The sequence below is a fragment of the Martes martes genome (genome assembly GCF_963455335.1).
Source record: "Martes martes genome assembly, chromosome: 13".
In the NCBI taxonomy this organism is placed as follows: domain Eukaryota; kingdom Metazoa; phylum Chordata; class Mammalia; order Carnivora; family Mustelidae; genus Martes; species Martes martes.
Window position 1 is genome coordinate 79,542,956 of NC_137901.1, and position 26,226 is coordinate 79,569,181.

General features: G+C 48.7%; 1 protein-coding gene across 1 annotated transcript in view; it reads left to right on the forward strand.

Annotated features, from left to right (window-relative positions):
* The window catches only part of KSR2 (kinase suppressor of ras 2), a gene marked incomplete at both ends in the record, with an annotated part of 399,795 nt that overhangs the window by 317,531 nt on the left and 56,038 nt on the right, over nucleotides 1-26,226 (forward strand). Inside the window, 5 exons of the mRNA XM_080821671.1 lie at nucleotides 4,555-4,622; nucleotides 7,577-7,695; nucleotides 16,533-16,701; nucleotides 24,502-24,543; nucleotides 25,215-25,281. Of these exons, the coding sequence (XP_080677797.1) occupies nucleotides 4,555-4,622; nucleotides 7,577-7,695; nucleotides 16,533-16,701; nucleotides 24,502-24,543; nucleotides 25,215-25,281 (465 nt within the window). The remainder of the gene's footprint in view (nucleotides 1-4,554; nucleotides 4,623-7,576; nucleotides 7,696-16,532; nucleotides 16,702-24,501; nucleotides 24,544-25,214; nucleotides 25,282-26,226) is intronic.

Sequence of the window (26,226 nt, forward strand, 5' to 3'; positions counted from 1 at the left end):
TCCCTGGGGCTGCCCTTTGAAGTGCTGCCTGGAAGGACAGGCATTCCATCTCCCACCCTTTGGCCAGAGATGAAGGAAGGCTTTTCCAGAACTGCAAAAGACAGGCAACAAGGGATCCTGGAGAGGAAAATGCCAGGGGGAGGTAGGAGATGACCGAGGTTCCAGGAGGCTTTGCCTGCCCCGTCCTGGTTCGGGCGGGGTCCAGAGGTCGCATGAAGCTACTTGCCCCCGCGCAGAGCGCTGCCCACGAGAGCGAACAAGCTTCTTCACATCTGCACATCACCCTTCCAGCTGGGATTGTTAGAGAAGACTCGTAGGCGGGAGAGGCAGAAAGGAAAAATTTCTTTCTGGAAGCTTCCAGGGTGGAATGAAGCTATTTCAAACAGGAATGAGTACAAATACTTCTTGGTTCCATTCTCATTTGGCATCAGCAGATTCCCCAGCTGGGGGCCTCCCAAGCATCAGTCCGATCTGTCACAGCCGTCACAAGCCTCCCGTGGCCCCCCAGTGCCTGCAGAATCAAATACAGACTCCTTGCCCCGGTTGCTGGGGGCCCTGCCCATGCCCTCCTCCCCTTCCTCTTGTCTTTATGGCTTTGCTGTTCTCTGTACTTCAGCCTGATCAACCTTTAACCTCTGATCCTTGAACCCGCCAAGCTTGTTCCTGCCCCCACACTTTAGCTCTGGCTGGAAGCTCTTCCCCTCCCACTCCCATACGCTCCATCCTGTTTCCCTGTGTGATTTTTTTCTCCGTCTCACCACACCTGCGATGATCGGATCTTTGTTTACGTGTGGCTTGTCCCTCCCCATAAACATAGCGTCTTCTCCTGTCCTGTCCCAGAGCCCAGTTAAGTGTTTTGCAGGATGATGGAGAGGCTAGTTGTACATCCGGCAGAGCTTCCCACTGGGGTGTGGATGCAATATCCATGCCCTCCTCGGGGCTGGGACCTTCCTGTAGGTCAGACAGTCTGTGGGCTTTAGAAAAGAAAGACGGGGCGCCTGGGGGGCTCATTCAGTTGAGCATCTGCCTTTAGCTCAGATCATGATCCCAGGGTCCTGGGATCCAGCCCCTGCACTGGGTTCCCTGCTCAGGGCAGCGTCTGCACCTCCCTCTCCCCTCCCGCTGTTCAAGCTCTCCTCTCTCTCTCAAATAAATAAATAAAATTTTTTCTTTTAATTTATTTATTTGACAGACAGAGATCACAAGTAGGCAGAGAGGCAGACAGAGTGGGTCGAGGGGAAGCAGGCTTCCCGCTGAGCAGAGAGCCCGATGCGGGGCTCGATCCCAGGATGCTGGGATCACGACTTGAGCCGAAGGCAGAGGCTTTAACTCACTGAACCACCCAGGCACCCCAAGATAAATAAAATCTTAAAAAAAAAAAAACAGAAAAAGAAATTTGCAGTGAGGTAGGATTTTTATTATCCTTCTGAAGTCAGGTAACTGTAGGGGGAAGAACAAGGTGACATCTTAGGCGTATCTCAAAGGAGGACCGTTTGAGTTTGCTGGTTACCTAAAGCTTCCTGTTCACTCACTGCCACCCCCAAGATGTAAAGGAAGAAGAGTGGAGGTTTTGGAGGCATCTGCAACTGCTGGTTAGACCTGGGCTTGGGGCCTCTCTCTCTTACTGGCTGTTTGACCTTTGGCAGGTTATCCAAATTTGCCGAGCCTCGGTTTTTCACTCCGTACCATGGGGATGACAATAGTTGCTACTGTTTAGGATTGTTACAAGGATTATATAAATTGTGTAAAGCCCAGGGGGGCATTGCTTGGTACCTCACAAGCACCATGTAAGTGGAAGTTCTTGTTCTTCTCTGAGTCACAGCATCTTTGTGACATCCGTGACCGAGAGGACCTCGTAATGTTTTTCAACCAGTAAAACTTAGACTGTCAGATACCAAGAGCTGTCCCCTCTTTCTGACAATTCCAGATTATGTAAGCCAGTGTGTCTCAATCTAATTCAGTCATTCATTCACCGCCCTGTCACGATTTTGTCATATATGCGTAGCAGGCTTACTTTTATTTATTTACGCCTTATCGCCTTTTTAACTCAAATAAATGTATTGAGGGGCGCCTGGGTGGCTCAGTGGATTAAAGCCTCTACCTTCAGCTCAGGTCATGATCTCAGGGTCCTGGGATCGAGCCCCGTGTCGGGCTCCCTGCTCAGCGGGAGTCTGCTTCCGCCTCCCCCTCTGCCTGCTTCTCTGCTTACTTGCGATCTCTGTCAAATAAATAAATAAAATCTTTTAAAAAATGTATTTAAAGATGAAAGTATATCCTGTCACTATGAGTGGAAAATCAGCATCACTTCCATGAATACGTGGCAACCCGGAAAAAAAAGATGTTCAGATGGAAAAATCCATTTATTAAATTTCCTGTCCATAGTGTCGCCTTTCCAAATCTGGGACTGTGGTTAGCATGTGGTAGAGAAATGTAAAGACATGTTAGCACCGGAAACCTTCTCCCAGATGCAAAGTGAAGGTGACTTGGAGATAGAGTAATAATGTTCTTTCTGCCCACATACCTCCTTGCTTCCCCTCTGCACTCCCAGGGGCCCCAGGTCTAACTTTTCCATCTCAGAGTGGAATCCGGGGCCCTACCGGGTCCACCACAGACTGAAGACAGGAAGAATCAGGAAACGTGCATAGGCATTCCCAAACAATCAGCGAGACCGGTGGTTCTCGCGTCTGAGCACGTAGCAGACTCAGGGAGAGGGCTTGTTGAAACAGGGGACTGCATTTCAGCTCTGAGTCTCCGCTTCTATCAGATCTGGGGTCCCTATCCCAGAAGCTGCATTCCTGAAAAGTTCGGAGACCACTGGTGCTGATGCTGCCGATCTTGGGACTCTGCTTGGAGAACCACTGAGCCTGGGGGGTGGGGGGGCGGTATCCAAGTGGAGTCTGTGGCTGGACATTCAGATCATTCTGTTAGAGAGATCAGGTCCCCAGAGGGCAAGAAGGTTGAGCTTCTAAAGCTTCCACCTCTCTGGATGGAGTTTGTTACTGGGAAACCTTTAAGCAGGCGGCAGGATCCTTCCGGCTTCTTGCCGCTGTCGACAGTCAGACTGGCGAGCACAGAAATGGTTAGGGGATCTAAAGGGGTGCAGACAGGACACCCATGGCATCTGCCATGGTGTGTATTCTTCCCACCGACATATATACTCTAAAAGGAAAAGACAAAGCCAGGTCACAGTTAGTTGGTTTTGCTTTTTGTTTTTTGGGGGGGTTTTTTTGTTTGTTTGTTTTTGTTTTTGTTTTTGTTTTATCCTTTGGAAGCCTGGCAACGCTTTGGGAAAGAACAAGATGACATTCTCTCAAAAGAGGACATTTTGACTCTAAACTCTTCATACCTCTGAAACTGAATACCTCTCATGAATCTCAGCCTAAGTGGAATCCTTGGTTAACTGTCACCTGTTGCTTGAGGCTTGAAGGAAAATGAGAGGCCGCCTTTGGCACCACCGACCCAAGTTTTCTGCCAGGAAAGCTCACTTAATCTCTTTTTCCATCCGTAAAGTGGGAATGATAATAATATCTGATGTGTAAAGTTTTTATAAAGATCCAATAACATAGCATTTGTATCATGCTTAGTACAATGGCTGGCAGACGAGTCTGCAAGTAGACAGGGGATGGTTATTAGGATTGGGTGATGATGATGATAAGGATAAAAAATGCAGACTGTGGATCGCCTGGATGGCTCCGTTGGTTAAGTGTCCATCTCTTGATTTTGGCTCAGGTATGATCTCAGGGTCGTGAGTTCAAGCCCTGTGTCGGGCTCGGAGCTGGGCTTGGAGTCTGCTTAAGATTCTCTCTCTCTCTCTCCCTCTGCCCCTCCCCCCATCCCCTCACTCTCGTGCACTCTCACTCTCCCTAAAATAAAAAAGAAAAAAGTACAGACTGAAAGGCGAAAATATCTTTCAAAGCATAAAGTCTAAGTGGACACTGTTGGTGAAGGAGTTGCTACTCAACCTGGACCACCCGCGTCTGACCTGGGAGAATGGAATGACAATAGCCTTTATCCAGAGTTAATTTCCTAGGTGCCAAGGAGATACTTTAGCTGCCCCATCTCATCTCATATCTTGGTATTCACAGCTTCCAGAGCTTTCTGAAACACCAGGGCATCCTGTTCATCTGTCCATCCCTCTACCCACCCAGCCTTCCACCCACCCATCCCTCTACTCATCCATTCCTCCATCCACCCATCTCTCCATCCATCTATGCATCCATCCATCTACCTACCCACCCACCTGTCTGCCCATCCATCCATCCATCCATCCATCCATCCATCCATCCATCTATCCAACCATCCATCCACCCACCCACCCACCCAACCATCCATCCATCCATCTATCCAACCATCCATCCACCTACCCACCCACCCACCCACCCACCCACCCAACCATCCATCCATCCATCTATCCAACCATCCATCCATCCACCCATCCATCCATCCATCCACCCAACCAACCAACCATCCATCCAACCATTCATCCATCCATCCATCCACCCATCCATCCACCTACTACCCATCTCTCCATCCTTCTCTCTCTTTCTCTCTCAGGTTAAAGTGCCACAACAAATGCACCAAAGAAGCCCCTCCCTGTCATCTCCTGATCATCCACCGAGGAGGTAAGTATTTAACACTTCCTACCCTAGGGGTAGGCTGGGGTGGGGGCTTTTGCAGACCCTCGGAGATAGCTGTCCCATACAGGCCATTTCTGGGTACCTCTTAATCCCCTGATACTTATCTAATTTCCCCCCCTCTGACACTCTTCTTCCTGACATCTGTCTCCCTCATCCATCTCTGGTGCCTGTTCTCTCTCTTCCTTGCCCCTCTGATGGTCTCTCTGTTACTTTAGCCCTCAGATTCATCTCCCCCTTCCTAAGTCTTTTTCTCTCGTTCCTGTCTGCTCTCCCAATTTCCACTCTCCTCTCTTTCCCCCAATCTCATTGCTTTTCCTTCACACATAGAAAGAGTGCTGGCCGAGTGTTCCTCAATCACTCGGCCCTGCAGAGGTGGGCGTGGGGAGGGGTCGGGCTTGGATCTCTGGATTTGGGCCCTCTGTGTTCTGTCCCCTGGGGCCCTGGGAGTGTCTGGGCCAAACTGTCCACATAGGGAGGTAACAGCTACCCTTAGGAGAGCCACTGCCAGCCTTTACCCTGGGGTGGGGGGAAGCAAGACCAATTGAGTGCAAAGGAAAGACTGGACGGAAAGGCTTTGCCCTGCCTCCCAAGGACTCAGTGGGAAGCATCTCCTCGGGAAACCTGGCAGCCCAACCTTGACAATAGTTCCCCTGACTCTCGTCTCGTGGGGTAGTTATCTCTCACTGTCATTATCTACATTGCAATTCATTCACCGGGGGACCCTCTAGGCCTGTGCTCTTCAATACAGCAGCTGCTCGCCACATCTGACTGTTTAAATTTAGATTAAATGAAATAAAAGTAAAAATTCATTGACTCTGCCACACCAGCCACATTTCAAGGGCTCAGTGGCCACCGGTGGCTACCATACTGGCCAGTGCAGATAACCAATGCTCTCCTTGTGGCCAAGAGTTCTCTTAGGTATCACTGGTCCCAACCTTTGCTATTCAAAGTGCGGTCTGTGGATTGATAAGCTGGAAATCCCTGGGGAGCAGTGTGGTTCCACATGCGTGGTTTCTGGCCCCAAAGGAGACCTGCTGAAGAAGAACCTGCCTCTTTCACCACATCTTCGGGCAGCTCTCTGCCCCCTTAAAGTTAAGAAGCAAGGCCCTAGAGTAGAAGTCGCCAACACAGGGGTCAGCAGGGGCAAGCAAGGATCCAAAATGAGAGAAGGTGGCCATGTGAAGCCATGCAGAGTGGAGAGGGCACCCAGGGGCCGTCTAGAGAGGACAGCCGCTTCAGCAGCGATGGAGGCAACGTGGACCTGCTCTGCATTTTTTTGAGGTTCCACGAAAAACCCAAATAGTTGTATGAAGATGCTCACAACTTATTAGCCGGTTAAAAATTCTCACTGGCCAGTTCCCCATCACCCTCCTTCTAATAGGCTGGATGGAACCATGGAGCCAACATTGCGTATACCACCTGCTGATCTGGGACGGGGTCCCTTCTGGTCTGCACTGTGTCCCTCGCGGCTCCCCTGGGCTTAGTCAGTGTAGGCTCTGGGGAATCCACACCGTTTTAGAGCGAACCCAAGGGAAACGTAAAGACGGAAGCAGACTGCCGCCCAGAGTCCTGGGATGTGTTCCGAAGCCCACGGGCTGTTGGTTGTCCGTGGTCTTTGCGTTGCTTACCTCCACGAGGAGAGGAAATTGCGAGTAAAGGAAAAATCTTCAGCCCTTTGCCCCTTCCCACCCACATCCTAATCAAGAACCATCTGTTCCTTGCACAACTGTATACACTCAACGAGGTTATTTTTTAAATGTGAATTCTCAACAGCTCTCGAGCCCTAGTCTTGGGTCAGCGTCACTGGAGACATTCCTCTCCGTCGTGGACTCTGCTGGAGCCCAGCTCCCATGTGCAGACCAGAACCAGCCTGCTGCATGGCGACTGGCTTTCAGAGGCCGACATCTGAGGAAGGGCTCCCTCCCCCGATCCGCCTTCATGGCCGTGCCTCCTTCACTCCAAGGCAGCAGGTGCCTGTACATGCGAGAGCCATGGATCTTTCCAGAAGTCCCCCAGGTTCTTGCTTCCTCCTCGCCACACACCCCCCCCCCCACCTCTGTTGATGGGAAGTTTAAAATATAGTTGGTTTCCATGGAGATGGCAGCTCGGGCTAAGCAGAGAAATTAAATCCCCGGGTCAGTGCAAAGCTTTAACTTTCCCACCAATGCCCCACACCCCATGCAATAAAAACAGCAAACAAGTAACACTGCCAGGCATCAAATTTGAATTTGAGCTTCTCAATCAGCCCCTCCCCGAGGCCCTATAAGAAGTCGGAATAACATAGGGGTAACTCGAGGAGGAGCTTGGATAGTGTGGTTTGGATCAGGAAGCACTTATTTAGCACCAGCTGTGAGCCCAGCTTCTTGTGTGGCTGGGAGGTCTGGACATACTAAGCCTTCCTTTCAGGGATCCTGGTGGCCTGGTTTACGACAAATGTGTTACGACAAATGTGTTTACGACAAAAGTGTTTTGACTTGCAGCCGGCTGCTCAGGCCTGAGGAAACCCACAAGTAGCAAAGGACGATCCCAACACAAAAGTTAGTTGGGGGCAGGGACAGGTGACCATTCGGAGGTTGTCTGTTGATTGCAGACCCTAAGGAATCAGGAACCTCTTTCAAAGGAGGGTCAAGTCTGAAATGAACCCCAGTGTGAGCCCATTATGGTGTCGAAAACAACCTGATAGCTTCAGTTTTATTATTAAAATTTCTAATGGACAAGTCATTTATCGACAATAAAAAGATTTTAGAAACCAGAGAACACCTGATCTTACTACCATGACACGAAAACTATCATTTTTGGAGAATTCCCTCTTGCTCCTTGGGGGGAAGTGGGGGCGCGCCTTCGGGGTGGGGTCCGAGCTATGCTCTCCTGGCCAAACGTTTTAAAACCAAAGTGGTACTTAAACTCCCAACTTGCTGTTTTTACCCCTACGGATCCAGCAAGGTTAGTCCGAACAGAGTCCGTCCCATGTGACATCAACAACCCTCTACGAAAGCCACCCCGGTATTCGGACCTGCACATCAGCCAGACGCTCCCCAAAACCAACAAAATCAGCAAGGTGAGGCTGGGGTCCTACCTGGAGGGGACATGCTGGGCCGGCAGCTGCCAGGATGGGCGGGGTGGGGGGGCGGGGGGCGGGGCTTACGCAGATGGCTCTGGGAACCGGCACCTCCCAGCCCACCTGGGTTCTCCTCCTTCCTTGCTGTTTGTGCAAGTAAAGTTTGGGGGCCATCCAGCCATCAGTGGAGATTCAGCGCGCCGGAAATCTGTCTGGTTTTGAAAGAGGGCACACAGAAGTGAGAATGAATGAGTCTGTCAAGGAGGGGGCAGTAGGGAGAGCAGGAGAGCCCGAGCAGGTTCCTGAGTGGTCCAGACCTGCCCTCTTCGCTCTGTGAGATGTTCCGCCATCTGCAAGGATTAACTTCGCAGATGGTTCTGGGCTGACACAGCTGTTGAATCAGACCACCAAGAGATTGGGGGTGGGGGGTCTATTTCTGAGCTCCTGTTGGAGACTCGGTGGATGGATAAGTTGGGGGGGGGCCCAAAGCTCTGAGCCTCGGCCAGTTTGGTTGGCTTCCGGCTGCTCCTCACAGGGTGGTCAGCAATGAGCCTCTCTGTGCATCTTTCTCTCCACCGTGGCATGGAAATTTCCGGTGTGATTTCCACATCCTGTGTTTGGTCTGTTGGTCGGACTGCATCAGAACTGTCCCAGGGAGACCTGCAGTCTTACGGTAGGAAGCAAAGGCTGCACATGCCAACAGGTGAGTTTTCAAGCTCCCCAATGCTTTTGTGCATTGTGTGGGAGGTGCATAAAGTATAAATCAACCCAAGCATGTGGGAAGTCACCACCTGTGTTCAGAACCCAGAGGAACATCGAGATGGCTCTGGCAAGGCTCAGCCTGGCTTCTCTGCCTCAGCTGGAGAAAGCGTCTGCCCCTCCCCCACCCACCCTCCACCCAGCAGCCAGAGTAATTCCTAATGAATGTAATTTGAATCCTGTCCTCCTCTGCTTAAAAACCATCCAGTGGCTTTCTACTGTATATAGAAGACAAATCAAGCTCCTTACAGCAGCCTGCAAGGCCATGAGTAATTTGGCCCCTTGCGCCATCTCTGACCTCCGTTTGCATGCCTCCCCGCCAGAGCCCATATGTTCTCTCTCGAGCGCGCTATCACCCACCGTTTTTACTACTAGCTCTCAGTCATTCACCATCTGGTTCCTTGTGACATCATCTGAATGGTTGAGAGCTTGGCCTCTGAAGTCAGGCAAACCTTGCAGTCAACCTTGGCTTCTCCCCACGTACTAGCCGTGAGACTCTGGGTAAAACCACTCATTTTTCTCGGCCTCAGTTTTCCCATATGTGAAATGGGTGTATTCCGGCTATCTACTGCTATACAACAAAGCTCCTCAAACTTACTGGTGTACCAAAGCCTTTTAATGACGCTTGTGGAGTCTGAGGGCCAGGAATTAGGACAGGGTACAGTGGGGATGACTGGGCTCTGCTTCATGATGTTCAAGGATTCACCTGGGAAAACCCAAACAGCTGGGGGCCGGAATCTTCTAGAATAGAGATTGGCAAACTATGGCTTACAGGCCAAACCAGCCCAGCAGCACCTGCACCCGTTTTTGTGACTAGAGTTATCTTGGAAAGAGACCACGTGACTTACAAAACCTAAAATATTTACCATTTGGCCATTTCAGGGAAAAGTTTGCCAACCTCAGGTCTAGAGCCTGCTTCCGGAGTTTGAAATGGGATGCATCAGAGGCAGGGTTCAGCAGAGACTCAGTGGGAGCATCTGTATGGGGACTCACCTTATAGTTTGAGCTTCCTCACAGTTTAGCAGCTGTAGGGTAGCGCGTCTCCTACAAGGTAGTCGAGCGCCCAAAGAACAAGTGTTTTAGCCAACCAAGGCCTTTATAACCTAGCATTATAACAGCCAGTGTACTGTCTTGATTTGTCCTTTAGCCAAGGGTTGGTATATACATGTATACACCATACTGATGGGGGCTGTCACGCTCCCACTCAGATTCAAGGGGAAGAGGCATAGATCCCACCTGTCGATGGGAGGAGTCCAAGGAATTTGAGGCCGTGTGTTAAAGGGTCCATGATGGGGTGCCTGGGTGGCTCCATCGTTTAAGCATCTGCCTTCAGCTCAGGTCATGATCTCAGGGTCCTGGGTTGGAGCCCCACCTCGGGCTTCCTGCTCAGTGGGGAGCCTGCTTCTCTCTCTCTCTCTCCCCCTCTCCCCTTCCCGCTGCTCATACTCACTTACTCTCTCTCAAATAAATAAATAAAATCTTTAAAAAATAAAAAATAAAGTGTCCATGGTGGCTAGGAGGAGCCCTGACCTCAGAGAGTTGTTTTGGGGATGAAACGAGAAATCAACATAAAGATATTTAGTAAGGTTCCTGGCACATGGTAAGTGCCCAGGAAATTCTAGATAACATCAGATTCAGGCTTGGGCTTCCAACCCAAACATCAGGTGGGGTCCGCTTCTTCTTTGTTATTTGCAAAGGATACATATAGGTCTCTAGAAGAAGGGATCCCCACTCCGGGGTTGCTCTGGGGACTCGCATTGCTCAGCTTCTGAGGAGTAACTGTGCGTGTCTGTAACCCACCCCTTTCTTTGTCACATCTTAGGGGGCAGGCTGCTCAGAGCCATCTCGAGACCTTCCCATCTGGCTTTGCAGGCACCATGAGCCTCTCGATCAGATGGGACAGAAACACAGGTCAGATAGATCAGTGACTACGACATTGTTCTGCTTGTCTGCCAGCAGGAGAATTTGATAAGAGAAATAAATTAACCTCTATTTAGAAAGCAGCTTCGACTTGAAGGTGGGCAGGATCTATCGCAGAGCTGGGTTATTTTTTCCTCTCTTTCTCTTCTCACCGGCTTCACACAGATTCTTTTTGTCAGGCAATGATGTGGTTAGTGCAACAGATATCTGAGCCAATTTGGTCTGAAGACTTCCCTTTCATTGCTCTGTCTCCTCTCCTGTCTGGCTCAGTCAATCCAGGTTCACAAAAAGCCTAGCTTTTTCTCCCAGCAGAATAGTTAAGAGTGTGCATTTTGGAGTCAGAAGGCCTGGGCTTGGAACTTTGTTTCTTCATTGACTAAGTGGTCATAGCAAGCTCTCTCTGCCTTGGTCCCCCCCATCCCCAATCCCTATAAAAGAGGCAGGATGATAGCAGGAGTGATTGGGATTGTGGAAATGATGAGATGCAACGATATGCGTAAATTACTTAGTCCAATACTGGCTACTTGGGGCCTGGAATAGCTTGATGATGAAGAGGAGAGAATAAGGAAGGGGAAGAGGAACAGAAGGAGGAGGAGGAAGGGGGAGGAAGAGAGGAAGAGGAGCAGGAGATGGCGGAGGAGCCAGAAGAGAAGGGGGAGAAACAGCAGCCTCTGCCAGCTCCTTGGGGGAGCAGTCTACAGCACTCACGCTTCCACATCAAACCCCATCTGCAGTGGTATCCAAGGCTGCAGGTCTGCCTGCCGCCATGATGCTATTCGGAGCAGCTGCACGCCGGCTCGCCCTTTTCAGCTGGTCTTGTGCTCAGGCCAGCTCCTTGGACCTCCAGCAAGACCATGAATCATTGTTCTGTTCTTCCGTCAGAATCTTGACTCAGCTACTCTTTGTGGTCTGCTCCAGTCTGTTGCTGTTGACTGGTTTCCTCAACCTCTACCTTCCTCTCTCTGTGTCTTTGACTCAGCCGCCATATAGTTCCTACTTCTCATAAGCTTGGCTTATTTGTTTTCTGGCCTGTTGTGGCTCTTCTGTTCTCTTTGAAGCTCATCTCCTCTCTGCCTGTGCTCCTAATGCTGTTTGCCATTCTTCCTGTCGGCCAGCTCATCTTTTCATTCCATATTATAGTCATGGGCCGGCTGCCATCTTGTTCTGACCTATGGTCCTGCATTGGGGTGGGCTCTGAAGGTTACAAGACAAGTATGGCTATTTAGGACTCTCTGTTCGGCACCATCTATTGGGTTGGAGGGTAGGGACAGTTTTCTTAGGAAAAGTCCATGAGAGAGGCAGTTACCATCACCACCATGTCCAGACCAGTGCACAACTGGGTGAAATGGGAACTGGGGAGATGAGCATGCTTCTGTTTGATTTCTGAGTCAACTGTGAATTTCTTGTGACTTGGCACAATATTGTGTTTCTGCTGCTGGGGTGGAGGTTAGGACCTGGGCCACCAACTCTCTGTGTGAGTCCTGCTCTCTGGAATAAGGGGTTGGACCGGGAGGTCTCTGAAGGATGTTTCTGCATCTTAACTGTGCTCAGAAAGAGGAATTATGCCACTAGCCCTTCCCAGAATGATCTGGTAGGGTTTGGAATGCAACCTCTAATTGCTGGTCCCATCGGGCCATAAATCTGGGTCTGACCAGAAGAAGGAATTTCCCCTCCTATTGTAGCAATTTGGCCAAGGAATGTGGGCACCATATGCAGTCCTCTCTTGCGATGATTGTCTGTATTCACAACAGTCCTGAGCTACAGAGATGAGAAAGACCTAATTCCTACCCTCAAGGAGGTAGAGATAATTCCTTTCTCTATGAACACAATTCCTCTCCCCTCCCTCCCTTTGTCTCGCCTTCCAGTTCTTTTTCTTTCCCATTAACTCACTCATTCATGTAACACTTACTGCTATCTCTTACATTTTTATTCCTGTGCTAAGTTCTGCAGATTCAAAGATGAGTTGGACACAGTCTAGTAAAAGGAGATTGATCTTTTTCCTCCATCCCTCTCTCCTTCTCTTCATCCCTCCAACCCTCCCTCTTTTCCTTTCTTTCTTGTTTTCTTTCATTTTGGCTTCATTTCCTTCATTGTTGGTCCTTCCGTCCAGTGGAAGGACCACAGTGTGCCTGGCGTGTTTCTAAGTGCTGAGAATAGGGAGCTCCTAGCCTAGAGGATGAGACAAACGAGTAGGCTGAGAAGTGACTGGGTAGAAGCAAGAGCTGAAGCCGAGGGGGTAATGCAGAGCTAACACTAGGAGTGAATGATGGGCTTTACCTGGTAGAGCAGGGGTCTGGGGAACTTCTCAGTGGATGGAAGAGGTGAGCTCTGTCTTGTAGGCAGACTAGGGCTAGACAGATATTCCAAGTAGAAATAACAGCATGTCCCAAGCCTTGAAGATGTGAAGTGGCCTGGTTTGTGTTGGGGACTGTGAGCTCCTCATTTAGCAATAATGCAGTACCCCTTCCTGATGAGATAACGTCAGTGGTAGCCTGGTGGAGAGTCAGGAATTCTCCCAACACCCATCATTAATGAGGCTATTCCCCCTGTCCTTGGTGTCAGTGGATTACATGGGGAGTAGTGATGAGGCACTCCTACTTCTCCCAAAAAGAGTGTATCAGTGGAGGCCTATGAAGGAGCTGGAATTCCCTCCTGCTCTCAGGTGCCAACAGAGGCAGAGAGCCCAGGCATCTGCCCTACTCAGCAGTAACAACACAGCACACACCCTCTTCCCTGCTAGGGTAGTATCACAGGAAGCCAGCTGAAGCTGAAGGTTTCAGTAAGACCCAGAGTCTCACAACGTAATACCCAGGTGTCCAGGCTTCAACGAAAAATCACTTGTCACACCAAGAGCCAGAAAGATCACAAACTGAATGAAAAAAGACAGTCAATAAATGAGACAAGTGAGATTTTGGAATTACCTGACAAAGATTGTTAGAGCAATCAAAAATGTTTCAATAAGTGATTATGAACAATCTTGAAACAAATGAAAAAAATAGGAAATTGATGCAAAGAAGTAGAAAGTCTCAGCAAATAAGTAGAAGTTATAAAGCAGGACCTATGAAAAATTTAGAACATACAACTAGGAAATTTATTCATTAACATTAAAAACTCAGTGGAGAGACTCAGTGACAGAATGGAGGGGCAGAGGAAAGAATACGTGAGCTTGAAGATAGAGCAGTAGAAATTAGACAGTGGATTAAAAAAAAAAAATGAGTAGAGCCTCAGGGACACTTTGGACAACAATAAAAGGTATAACATTGGTGTCATCAGAGTCCTAGAAGGAGAGGAGGAAGAGGTCAGGGCTGAAAAGTTCTCCAAGAAATAATGGGCAAAAATTTCTCAAAATGGGCAAAAAACATAAACCCTTGTTCCTACTTTTCTGATTCAGAAACTAATACACATACTATGTTCATGGATTGGAAGACGCAACATAGTTAAGATATCAGTTCTCCTTAAAATCGATACCCGATTCCTATCAAAATCCAAGCAAGATTTTTTTAATAGATAAAGACAAGATTATTCTAAAAGTTATATGAAAAAGCAAAGGAACTTGAATAGCTAAAAAACAATTTTGGAAAAGAATGAAGTGGGCGGAATCAATTTGCCTGATTTCAAGGCTCATTATATAGTTAACAATAATCAAGACCAAAGAGGATATACAGATGGCAAGTGAACACATGAAAAGATGTTCAATATCATTAGCCATTAGGAAAATGCAAATTAAAACCACAGTGAAATATCATGACACTCCTATCAGAATGGCTAAAATAAAACATAGTGATAACACCAAACACTGGCTGGGAGGCAGAGAAAATCACTCATTTTTGGTATAAAATGGTGTAGCTGCTCCAAAGAACAATATTTGCCTTTTCTTTAAAAATTAAACATGCAATTATCATGCTGTCCAGAAGTTGCACTCCTGGGTATTTATCCCACAGAAATAAACACTGTTGTGCGTACAAAACCTGTACACGAGTGTTAACAGCAGCTTTATCCACAGTAGCCACGGAGGGGAAACAACCTAGCTGTCCTTCAGTGAGTGAATGGTCAAACATGCTGGGATACATCCATGTCATGGAACACTGCTCAGAGATTAAAAGGAACAAACCATTGATACACTCAACAGCTTGGAGAAATCTCCAGAGAATTCTTCTGGGTGGAAAAAAGAAAAAGCCAATCCAGAAAGGTTGCATACTGTATGATTCTGCTTATATAGCATTCTTGAAATGACAAAATAATAGAAATGGAGACCAGATTAGTGGTGTCTTAAGGTTCAAGATGGGAAGGAAAGAGAGGGAGGTGGGGGTAGCCATGAAAGGACGATGTGAGGGATCCCCATGGTGGTGGAAATGTTCTGTATCTTGGTTGTATCCATGCAATGTCTGTGTTGGGATACTGTGCTGTAATTTTACAAGACGGAATCATCAGAGAAAACCGGGTGAGGATGCGCGAGATCTCTGCTACTTCTTAAAACCGACTGTGAATCTACAGGTATCCCAGATAAGAAGTTTCATTGTAGATTGTGTCACCAACATAACTGCTCCCATTTACTGACAGCCAAGGGCCTCGGCCCAATGCCAGGGGCGTAGGTGCATGGGTAAGCGCATCTAAACATAGTAGACCCAGCCGGTAGGTCCACATATAAGGGACAAGGAGAGGCTGGAGCTTACGGAAGTGAGCCTACTTGGAGGCAGCGGGAGTGAGTGTGTTCTGGGAGGGTGACATGCACAGCACAGCCATCTGTTGGGCAGCCAGAGAGTGCCCGCTACCCCTTCCCCCCGGTCCCCATGCTGGTTGGTGTTTATTACGCTGACTCTGGAGTTTGGCAGGTAAACATACCCATTGTCAAATAACCGGCTTGCACAAAACCATCCTCAGGCACCATAGCCCATCGGAGTGATGGACCTCAGTAATGCAGGGACTAGGTGACTGGCATCCTGTGAGGGGACAGGCAATGTGCCCCAGAGAACACTTAGTTCCTCTGGCTTTGAGAGGCAGGAATCACTTTTACGGGACATTGAGGTTTGCTGGTACTCTCATTTTACAGTGGGCAGAACTGAGGACCAGAGAGGTTAAGCATTTGGTCCCAGATGCAGGAGGGAGGGGTGGCTGTGGGAACTGAGTCTGGGTTTGCCTGACTCAGCAGCGTCTGCTGGGCTCAGTCTCCTGAGGTTGCCATAACAACTGACCACAAACTGGGGAGCTAGAACAACAAATATTTTTTCTTTCCCAGTTCTGGGGACCAGGAGTCTGAAATCAAGGTGTTAGTAGGGATGGTTCCTTTTGGAGGCTCCGAGCGAAAATCCGTTCCATGCCTCTCTCCTAACCTCTGGTGGCTCTGGCCATCCTAGTCATGGCTTGGCTTAGAGACATGGCAGTGTGATCTCTGTGTCTGTCTTCATGTGGCCTTTCCCTCTCTGCATGTCTCTCATTTTCCATTTCTTATAGGGACACTTGACATTGGATTTAGGGCGCACCTTAATCCAGAATGATCTCCTCTTGAGATCTTTAATTACATCCGCAAAGACCTTTTTCCAAAGAAGGACACATTCTGAGTTTCCCAAGGGACAGGGCTTTTGGGGGACATTGCTCCCGATCGCCGCCCCCGCTTCCCCCGCTACCAGGGACCGTTCTGAGGCTGCACACGTCGATTCTGTCCTCATGTTCACTTCGAGCCAGCTCGGGCTCCAGGAGAGGCAGTGGTGCCTCCAAATGAGACGTGAGGGCTGAAGCTGAAGGCTTGCTCTCTCGCCCTCTCTGGAGCTGTCAGGCTGTTGATTCTTTAATAAACACTCAGGAGGAGAGGTGTTAGGATGGGAAGAGCACTCTGGGCACCTCGGCGTGGGGCTTTCCCAAATCGGAAGGCACAGAGAGCATGGCTGTCACCTACGTGCCTTTCATTACGTGGTAACCTTTCGCTCTGGAGTCCAGGCAGCGGGTGGGAAATTGATGCCAGGAACTGTTCCTTCCACAGCTGGATGCAAACTAGCTGGTGGGTGGGGATGATGAAGCTGGTGGGATGTGGGAAGGGTCTGGTGGCTAAGGGAAGCGGGGCTGAGGATGCCGGCGTGGGTTCCTTCCTGCTTGCCCACTCTCACTGCGGTGTCTCTGCTTGTCTGCCTCCCCCTGGTCCCTGCCCTGTTTTCTTTCTGCAGGACCACATCCCTGTCCCTTACCAGCCAGACTCTAGCAGCAATCCCTCATCTACAACATCCTCCACGCCCTCCTCGCCAGCTCCGCCCCTCCCTCCCAACGCCACGCCGCCTTCTCCCCTGCACCCTTCCCCGCAGTGCACGAGGCAGCAGAAGAACTTCAACCTGCCAGGTACCTCTGCACTTGGGATGTTGTGGTGGGAGGAAGGGTTGGGCTCGAACCAGAGCCGTGTCTGGGTCGGTCCATGCTTAAAGGCAAGGGGTTGAAGGCATGCGGCTGAGTCTTCCCATAGGCAGGGCAGTCACCACATTATTACCTTATTTGATCTTTAGGGTAGCCATGAAGTAAGTCTTCTTGGCTCCATTTTACAGATGAGGATACTGAGGCTCAGAGAGGTCAAGGGACTTTTGGTCAAAAGCAACCCAGTGTCTCCAGCTAGGTCAGTCATGGGGCAGGGTGGGAGGGGCTCTACTCAAGCTGGCAGTTGTCTCACGAGCTAAATAGCTTGAAATTGGCATCAGGATCCTGGGCTCACAGCTGGGCACGGCTGCATTCAGACAGAGACTTACTCCAGATGTCAGGATAGGGCTTGGAATGAACAGCTGGGGTCCTGGATTCAGTATCCGGTTCTGCCGTGTTCATGCCATGTGACCTCTGACTTGAGTAAGGATACAGATGGATGAGAGGATCCAGGAGGTTCTCCCAGTCCACAAATTCCAAGGCACCTGGCTGCTGACCTGAGACCATGCCTGGGGCTATAAGATGCTGGAAAAGGCATTCGTGAGATGTTTGGCTTCTTGGCCTCTTTTGTCATTAGACTTAAGAGATCTCTCTCTGCTCGGTTGGGCCAGATCTAAGAGCACACCCACATCTTCTGAGGCCCAGCCCAGCTCACCACCTTCTCTAGGGCCCTTAGGACTTTCTAACTTGGCCATATTTGCAGGAAGGAGGCTGGTGGGATGAGGTCTGGCTTGGCCAGTGGGAACCAGAATCTAGATCTCTGTTGTTCAGTATGGTGCCCCGTAGCCACATGTGCCTATTTAAACCAAAATGAATTAAAAGTAAATATAATTAAAGTTTTAATTTTTCAGCCACATTAGCCACATTTTGATTACTCATTAGCCGCTTGGGGCTGGTGGCTGCCATATTGGCCAGTGCAGAACACAGAATATTTTTATCATCACAGAAAGTTCCACTGGACAGTGCTGATCTGGGGGCTGATTTCCATTTGAGCCAGCGAGCTTCGTGCAGGGGGAGGAAATCTAGGTTCTCAGCCACGGGTCACACTTCCAAACCCAATCAGCCACGAGTGAATGGTGGATAGGCAAAAGAGGGCCCACTCCCACACCTAGGCAGCACACTGATACCACTACTGATTTAAGGACAAGCTGTTGCCTGACCACACTGTTTTGATCTGGGGCTGTGTCCATAGGAATAAGGCACATTGTGAAGTCTTGACAATATGGGGATTTTTTGTGAAGTTCAAGCCTGAGGCAGTCTTGTATTCTGTCTGATGTGAAGGCCACTCAGTTGGCAGCCACCAAGGACCATAATGTGAGCCAACAGCTGGAATCATCTCGGCGTGTGCTTCCCCGAGTCAGTGAGGCCAAAACTGCCCACTATGTCCACAGGCTGGGGCTCCCACTGCCACCTCCGGGGTGGTCCATTTCCACTTCCCTGAAACGGGGTGAATGGAAGAAAGACCCTTTGACACTTCATGGCCCCCCCCCAAATCTGAGGGGAAGTGGGTGTCTGGGTGCTTTCTTAGAGCTGCTCGACCCCACCCCTGGTCACTGACTTTGGGGTACTGTCCCTGAAACTGTTTGCTGCTTGCTTAATGACCAGGGACCTCTTAAGGGAGCAGCGTGTGTCCGAATGCTACAATGCTTTCTGCCCTTCAGACACTCTACTGGCATCTTTAGACAAGACTCCTGGCTGACCAGGGGTGATCGCTGTCTCCCTGAGCTGCTTCATTCCTTCGGTTGGGTCCCCCAGGGCAGGGTCCTCGCTGATTGGCTACTTGCCTGCCCGTGGATCTGCACATCCCCTGGAGTGTCTCATAACAGTGACATCTGGGGAGTGGGCTGAGCAGCGCTCGGAGTGAAAGCACTTTAGTTAAGAGTATGAGCTCTGGGGCTGGGCTACCCATTGGGGTTCAAATGCCCGCTCTGCTACTTCATACCTGCATCTTGCCGAGCAAATCAGTTACCACTCTGAGCCTCTGTTTCCTCCTCTGTAAAATGGGGATAGTAATAGTATCTACTTCACGGAATCATTGAAGAACTAAACCTGTCATACATATACAGAGCAGAGCAGAGCGCCTGTCTCACTGAAGATCTTAACAAATGCTGGGGCGCCTAGGTGGCTCAGTTGGTTGAGCACCTGACTCTTGATTTTGGCTCAGGTTGTGATCTCAGGGTCGTGAGATTGAGCCCCACGTCAGGCTTCACGCTGGGCATGGAGCCTGCTTAAGATTCTCCCTCTCCCTCTCCCCCTCCTCTGCTCTCTCTCTTAAAAAAAAAAAAAAAAGACAAAACAAACAAACAAAAAACACCATGGCTACCATTTTTGGCATTTCCCACCATCACTGCTAATTCATACGGCCCTAATCAGAATTCTGGAAATAAAGATGAAATCCTCATACACCCTGGTGATAGGAGTAGGAATTGAATTCAACCTTCCGAGAAGGTAATTTTGCATTGTCTATCAGAGTTTTATATGTACATTCCTTGGACCAGCAATATCACTTCTAAGACTTTATATACAGATTATATTTTCGTAGGGCACACGGATCAGTGCATAAGGATTTCATTGCGGTGGTGGGAAATCTGGACTCGACCCAAGAGGGGAATCGTTGATTACAATCAAGAGGGGAAATGGTTGATATGCTGTAATATTCCTGCATAACCGAATATTCAGCCGCCCTTAAAAAGAATGGAGGGGCTCCTTGTAGATATCCTGACATGAAAGAGATCCACAATATCATTTCAGTGGGAAAATAAGTGATTCGCAAAGCAGTTGGTGTAATAACATCCTTCGTATTCTAAAATAATTACATACAGGTGTATATGTATGTTTATATGTGTGTGTATATATACTTGTGTATTTGTATATGCACAAAAAAAAGTCTGCAAGAACTTCACTTGGCAGCTGTTTCTAAGAAGAGGAGTTTTATTTTATGCATTGCTACAATGTGTAGATACCAAGGAGCATGCGCCGGTTTTATAACTGGATGGTAATAATAAAATGCAATATGGAAATGGTGAGCAAAATAGGACCTTCCAGATGAGCAGCCGGATCTTCTCCCTTGACTTAGGAGGTTTTAGCGAAATTCCCTCAGGATGACAAGTGCCTGTCCTGTTCATATAAGACCCTAGTCACTGTCACACTCTCAACTGTGAGCCTTTGCTGATGGGAAAGCTGCTTTGACCATGGTGCCCTGCCAGCTGTTGAGTTTTCTAAAGACAATTCCAGGTAATGCTTGGCATAACCAGTCCCCAGCATTGACTGATCTAGAACATTCTTTTCTAAAAGGGTCAATGGGGTTAATAGGCATTTGGCTCACTTGTTAACCTCATGACACCTGGATGAGTTTTTAGTTGGAAAACCAAGTGCATTAGGCACAGATTTGGTAGAATTTGTGATTGACTTCCTTGTTCTCCTGCCACTCTCCTCCAAATCCTAGGCCATATTTGACCTGGCCAGTGGCTCATGGGTGTTTCCTCCTGTCCTGAGCCGCCCCCTTCCCCTCACACTGCATTTACCCATCTGTTTCCATGACACATTTACTGAGCATCTACTACGTACCAGTACTATACAAGGCACTAGGTATGAAGCTGTACACACACCAGCTGTGCCCTTTATGAGTTTCTAGTGGCTGCTGTGCTAAATCACCACAAGCTTAGTGGCTTAAAACAGCCCAAACATATTATTTTATAGTGGTGGAGGTCATGAGTTCAAAGTCGCTTTCACAGGGCTAAACATCAAGGTGTCCACAGGGCTGGTTTCTCTTGGGGGAGCTAGGAGAGAATCCATCTCCTTGCCTTTTCCCAACCTGGAGGTGGACAAGTTTAGGTTGAAGATTCAGAGGGGGCTGAGTTCCGAAGATGGGGGAGAGTTGACCAGGTGGAGGGAGGGTGCATGTGCAAAGGCCCTGCCCCAGGAAAGAGCTGAAAAAATGTCCCAATGACGGAGTGCCGTGAGTAAGCGAAAAATGGCACCAGGTAGGCCTCAAGGCTGCAGGGAGGAGGTCTGGCAGGGCCTTCTAAGGCATGGCAGGAATCTGGGTTTTATTTAAATCTGAATTTTATTTAAAAGGTGTAGGCAGGAGATGACTTGTCCTCCCTTCTTCCTTGTAGATCCTTCTCGAAAACCATTCAGGCTGCTTTTGGGGGAAGCCTTAGGGAAGGAGGGTAGGAAGGAGGGCTTCAGAGTAGAGGTGACTTCAAAGTGGTCTGCTTATGTCTCTGACCTCGGGCCACCTGAAGCTTCCCGGTTCCCCCGCGTCCTCTTCCATTCCAGAGAGCGGGAGCCGCTCAGCTTTCCTGAACAGACCCCTTGGGTTCATCAGCTTCCCCGTTGGAATCGCTCCTCACTGGTGCCTGTTGTTGGCAAGGAAAGGGCCCATGGCCACGCCTTGAGTCCTCTCTGGCCACTGTCTCCTTTTCGGTCACCAGGAACAAGCTGTTCTCCGGCACACAGAGGGGTCGAGGGTGGGGCTGGCTATGCGCTTGGAGGCATTTGCTGGCGTCCCTCTGCCTGACACCTGTCCCTTTTCAGAGCAGTGTCTCCTCTTCCTCCCCCAGCTGCTGCTCTGTGAAAGGATGTAACTGCCAGCTAGCCTTTTCTGCAGACACTGAATCCCCCATCCCAGTTGGGGAGAGAAGAGATCAGCTAAGCCTCTTGAGAACTCCGGGTAGTTTTTCCTTTTTAATTTTAGCACCTTGTTGACAGTGTGCAATGAAAAAAAAAAAAAAAAAAACCACAACTAAGTTATCTAACAGAAGAAGGTCCTTGAAATCATGGAGGTTGGTTCTCTTTTAAAGCTCTGCTGTGTGACTTCGAATGAGTTGCTTCCCTTCCCGGGCACCTCATTTTCCAGAATTAGAAAATGCATCCGTTTGGATTCCAACTATCTGTGATATTTGGGGATCGCTGTGCTAGAAGAGAGTTGATTAATTCCACAAACATGAGTCGTGCGCCCATTGGTGCAAGGGCTCTTGGGATCCTGAGATGCCAACATTTGCTCTCTGTCCTGGGGGAGTTTATAAATCAGTTCCAACCTCAGAGGCAGCTAATGACTTTGCTCTCTGAAACAGATTTTCTCTTAATTATAAATCATTCTTGTCTGTTTATTAAGAGAGCTTAGAAAGATATTGGCTTAACCCTGGCAGCTAATGCTTACTCAGCACCACTGTGCACTCTGATCTCATGTAACGATGATCTCAGCCCTGGGAGGGAAAGACTGTTATTATCCCCATTTTACACACATGGAAACTGAGGCTCAGGGGAGAGTTGCTCAAGCTTTTACAAGCAGCCCAAGGAAGAGCCAGGATTCGACCCTTTAGGATCAGCCTCCTAGTCTTGCTGTCCAGCTCATCTTTGCTTTGAACTTGAAGTCAGCCAACTTTTTTCTATAATGAGCCTAACAGGAATAGTTTAGACTTTATGGGCCAGATTGTTGCAAATATTCAACTATGACGTTGTGGCGTGACAGCAGCAAGAGACAGCATGCAAATGAATGAATGCGAGACTGTGTTCCAGTAGAACTTTGTGAACAAAACCAGGTGATGGTCCAGATTTGGCCTGTGGGCCATGGTTTGTCAAGCCCCGGCCCCAGCCTCTGATCCACTCCGTGAGTTCTTGGTGAGTCAACGTGCACGTCATATGTTGTCCCCGGACGTAATGAAATTATTTCTGGAAGCGTATTCACCAGTTCAGACTGCTATCTGACCCCATTCCTGCTTACTTCCTGAAACTGTGCGACCTCCCCAAGGCCCGTGATACCCTTGCCCCACTTCCTCCAGCCCCCCATCCATCCCACTGGAGTAACTGGTAACATCGGAAATCTCAGGGGTATCCGGAACAGCTGGTCTCTGGTGAATGAACCGGAAGTGAAATGAATTGTAGGTGAGTCAGCAGCAAAGTTGAGGAAATTTCTTTTATCCCTAAATATAGAGATCAACTCATGCTCATGGTGGGCAGAATAATGGTACCCCAAATGTGGCTGTGCTCTAATCCCAGAATCTGTGACTATGGTACTTTCTATGTGACTTATCTTTGCAGATGTGATTAAGTTAAGGATCCTGAGTTGAGTTAAATTAAGGTGGGATTATCCAGATGGAACCGCAGGGGGACTTATAAGAGGGAGATGAGAAGGTCAGAGTCGGTAGGAAGTGATGTGAGGACCAGAGCAGAGACTGAAGTGATGGGCTCTGGGCCAAGAAATGCGGGCTCTAACAGCTGGAAAAGGCAAAGGACTGATTTTCCTCTGGAGCTTCCAGAAAGAACCAGTCCTGCCGACATATTGATTTTAGCCCCTTAGGACTCATTCCACACTTCTCATATCTCGAGAATTTTAAGATAAACGTGTTGTTTTAAGCCACCAAGCGTGTGCTGATTTGTCACAGCAGCAGCAGGAATGCTCATACAATGCTCAATGCAGAAAATTTGGAAAACATGGGAAATGCATACTTTTCCAATTTTATTGAAATATACTTGACATATAACATCGTATAAGTTAAAGGCACACAGCATAATGATTTGATACATGTAGGAGGTTGCAAAATGGTCACCAGTCTTTTTACCCTCCATCTCCAACACACAGCTACAAATTTTTCTCTTCGTGATGAGAACTTGCAAGATCTACACTCTCAGCCACTTCCAAATATATGAAGCAGTATTGTCAACTGTAGTCCCCATGATGCACGTTATATCCCCAGGACTTATTTGTCTTATCACTTGAAGTTGGTGCCTTTTTACCACCTTCAGCCAGTCCCCTAACCCATCTGGTTCTGTTTCTATGAATATGGTTTTGTCAAATTCTACATATTAAGTATTAATATTACAGTAGTTGTCTTTCCCTGTCTGAATTATGTCACTTAGCACAGTGCCCTCGAGGTCCATCCATGTGGTTGCAAATGGCGGGATTTCCTTCTTTTTTTATGGCTGAATAGTATTCCATTGTATGTACATATGTAAATATACAGGATGTGTATGTGTGTGTGTGTGTGTACACACCGTTTGCTTTATCCATTCATCCATCAGGGGACATCTGGGTTGCTCCTATGTCTTGGATCCTATAAATAATCCCGCAATGAACATGGGAGGGCAGGTCTCTCTCCAGAATAGCAATTTATTTCCTTCGGACATATTCTGAGACATGGGTTTGCTGGATCCTGCGGTAGTTCTATTTTTAATTGTTTGAGGACCTTCCAGACCGTTCTCCACAATGGCTGCACCAGTTTGCATTTCCACCAACGGTGCCCCACACTCTACCCTTTCTCCACACCCTTGCCAGCACCTCTCTTATCTTTGGAGAGTAGACATCTGAACAGGTGTGAGACATAGCTCGTTGTGTCATAAAGGATTTTTTTAAAGCCTCTCTAATCACTCTGGCTAAGGGAAAAAGTTGATAGTTTAGATTATGGCTTGACAAAGATTTTCTCTGTGTGTGTGTGTGTCCCTACGTGTTTAACAAAAATGGGTTTGTGCCCTGGTGACTCTCTGAGGTAAGAGGCTCTGTTTTCAGGGAGCTGCAGGGGGGAGGTTGGCTTGGATGTATAGAGCTCTGGTTCTTCTATACACTTCTATACATGCCCTGAGTCCCTTGTGATTTAGGGTGTCTGCAAAAATCTGGGAACCTTCTAGGATGGGCAGAGAACCCCCACTGTGGCCGTGGGAACCCAATTTGTTATTTGAAGGGACAGCCCAGGGGCAGCACTGACTTTGGTATTTTTCTTCCTTTGCAAGCATCCCACTACTACAAATACAAGCAGCAGTTCATCTTCCCAGGTGAGTCCACGGGCTTGCAGACCCCCCCTGAGCAGGCCCTCGGAGGGGCATGCGTTGCTGGAATGGATGAAGGCAAGGGTTGTCGGGGGGGGGGGGCGGCGAGCTCAAAGAGGGCAGCCGTGGAACCACCAGCCCCCAGTATCATGGCGAGCAAAGGAGGTGGGAGAGGAGAGGCTGGGTGGTCCCAAGGGCACTGTGGTACCAAGGAGATCCCGAGGCACAACAGAGTGGCCTGAGAAGTGGCCAACCGTAGAAGGACAGGCCAGGGTGAGGAGGGGTCCAGAGCCACATGGTAGTGGAGAGGTGCTCAGAGGGGCCGTGTTGGGCACCAGGAGATGCGAAACCGTGTGGCCTCACCAAAGAGAACTCAGGAGTGGGGGCAGGGATTCGGAGTTGACTAGCTGGGGGCTTCTAGTCAGAGGCTCAGGGCTCTGGCACCCACCTCAAGTCATCAGTGGGACATTTTGTTCAGGGTGCCATCTTGGAATACTGGTGCATGTTGAGTGGGACAAGTTCAAGTGATCGAGGAAGGGAAAGAAGGGATTGGCCAGCCCCAGGGACCCACAATCTTGTGAGAAGTTACTAGCTGCCCCACCTGCCAGGAATCAGGTCCTTGGGGGAGGTTGTGGACTCGGTGTTGGGTTTCTGACTGTCTCCTGTTGGCTTCTCAGATGTGGTGCCGGAGACGCCGACCCGGGCGCCCCAGGTCATCCTGCATCCAGTGACCTCGAATCCAATGTAAGTAGAACAGAGACCTCCTTCTCCGCTGCTGGGTCTTCAGTCTGCTCAGGGTCTCTGTCTTCTTGCTTCCTCTTCCTGGAATTGACGGAGTGGGAGACTGCGGGAGAGAGAGATTAGGGAATGACTCAGGTAAAGAGAGGGAGAGTGTGGTAGCTTCTCTCCGCCTGGACCCAACGAACGAGCCAAATCTGCTTCGTGTCCTGGCCCTGCTTGTCAAGGGTGATTTCCAGGGGCTGGACCATTTCCTTAGGATCCCCAGACTCTTCTATGATCAGAAAGATAACTTTCTTCAATAGCTAGAGCTAATGAAAGAATAGATACTGTATATCACTGTCCCCCACCTCTAAAAAGCATAATTGGGGTTCACCTTGCACAAATTGTGCAAGCATAAAAAAGCACAACTTGGGGTTAGAACAGGGATCACCAAACTGTAGTCTATGGGACAAATCCAAATTGCCCCCTGTTTTTATAAATAAAGATTTATTGGAACACAGCCACGCCCATTTGTTTATGACCTCCTGTCTATATGGCTTTCAGATTACAACAGCAGAGCTGAGTAGTGGCAACTGAGGCTGGAGGGTCTGCAAAGTCCAAAATATTTACCATCTGGCCCTTTATGGACCAAAGTTGCTGACCTCTGGTTTTATACCATTATCAGAATAATCTAAGCTAATTTTGGAAAACATGGACTTGTCTGTAAAAAAAGAAAGGAAAAATCATCACTCATAATCATACCACTCTTAGAACTTTGACGTGTGTTCTTTCTATTCATATTTTACATACTTGTGATTCATGGTCTCTGCCGTTTCCAGCCGGCTTTGTCATCCCATAAAGCTATAGCATTGCATTTTTCGTATTTTTCTAGACTCTTTATAGGCATTGTTTTTAAGGGTCGTAAAATATCATTATTGACGTGGAAAAAATGTCCTTAATCATTTCGCT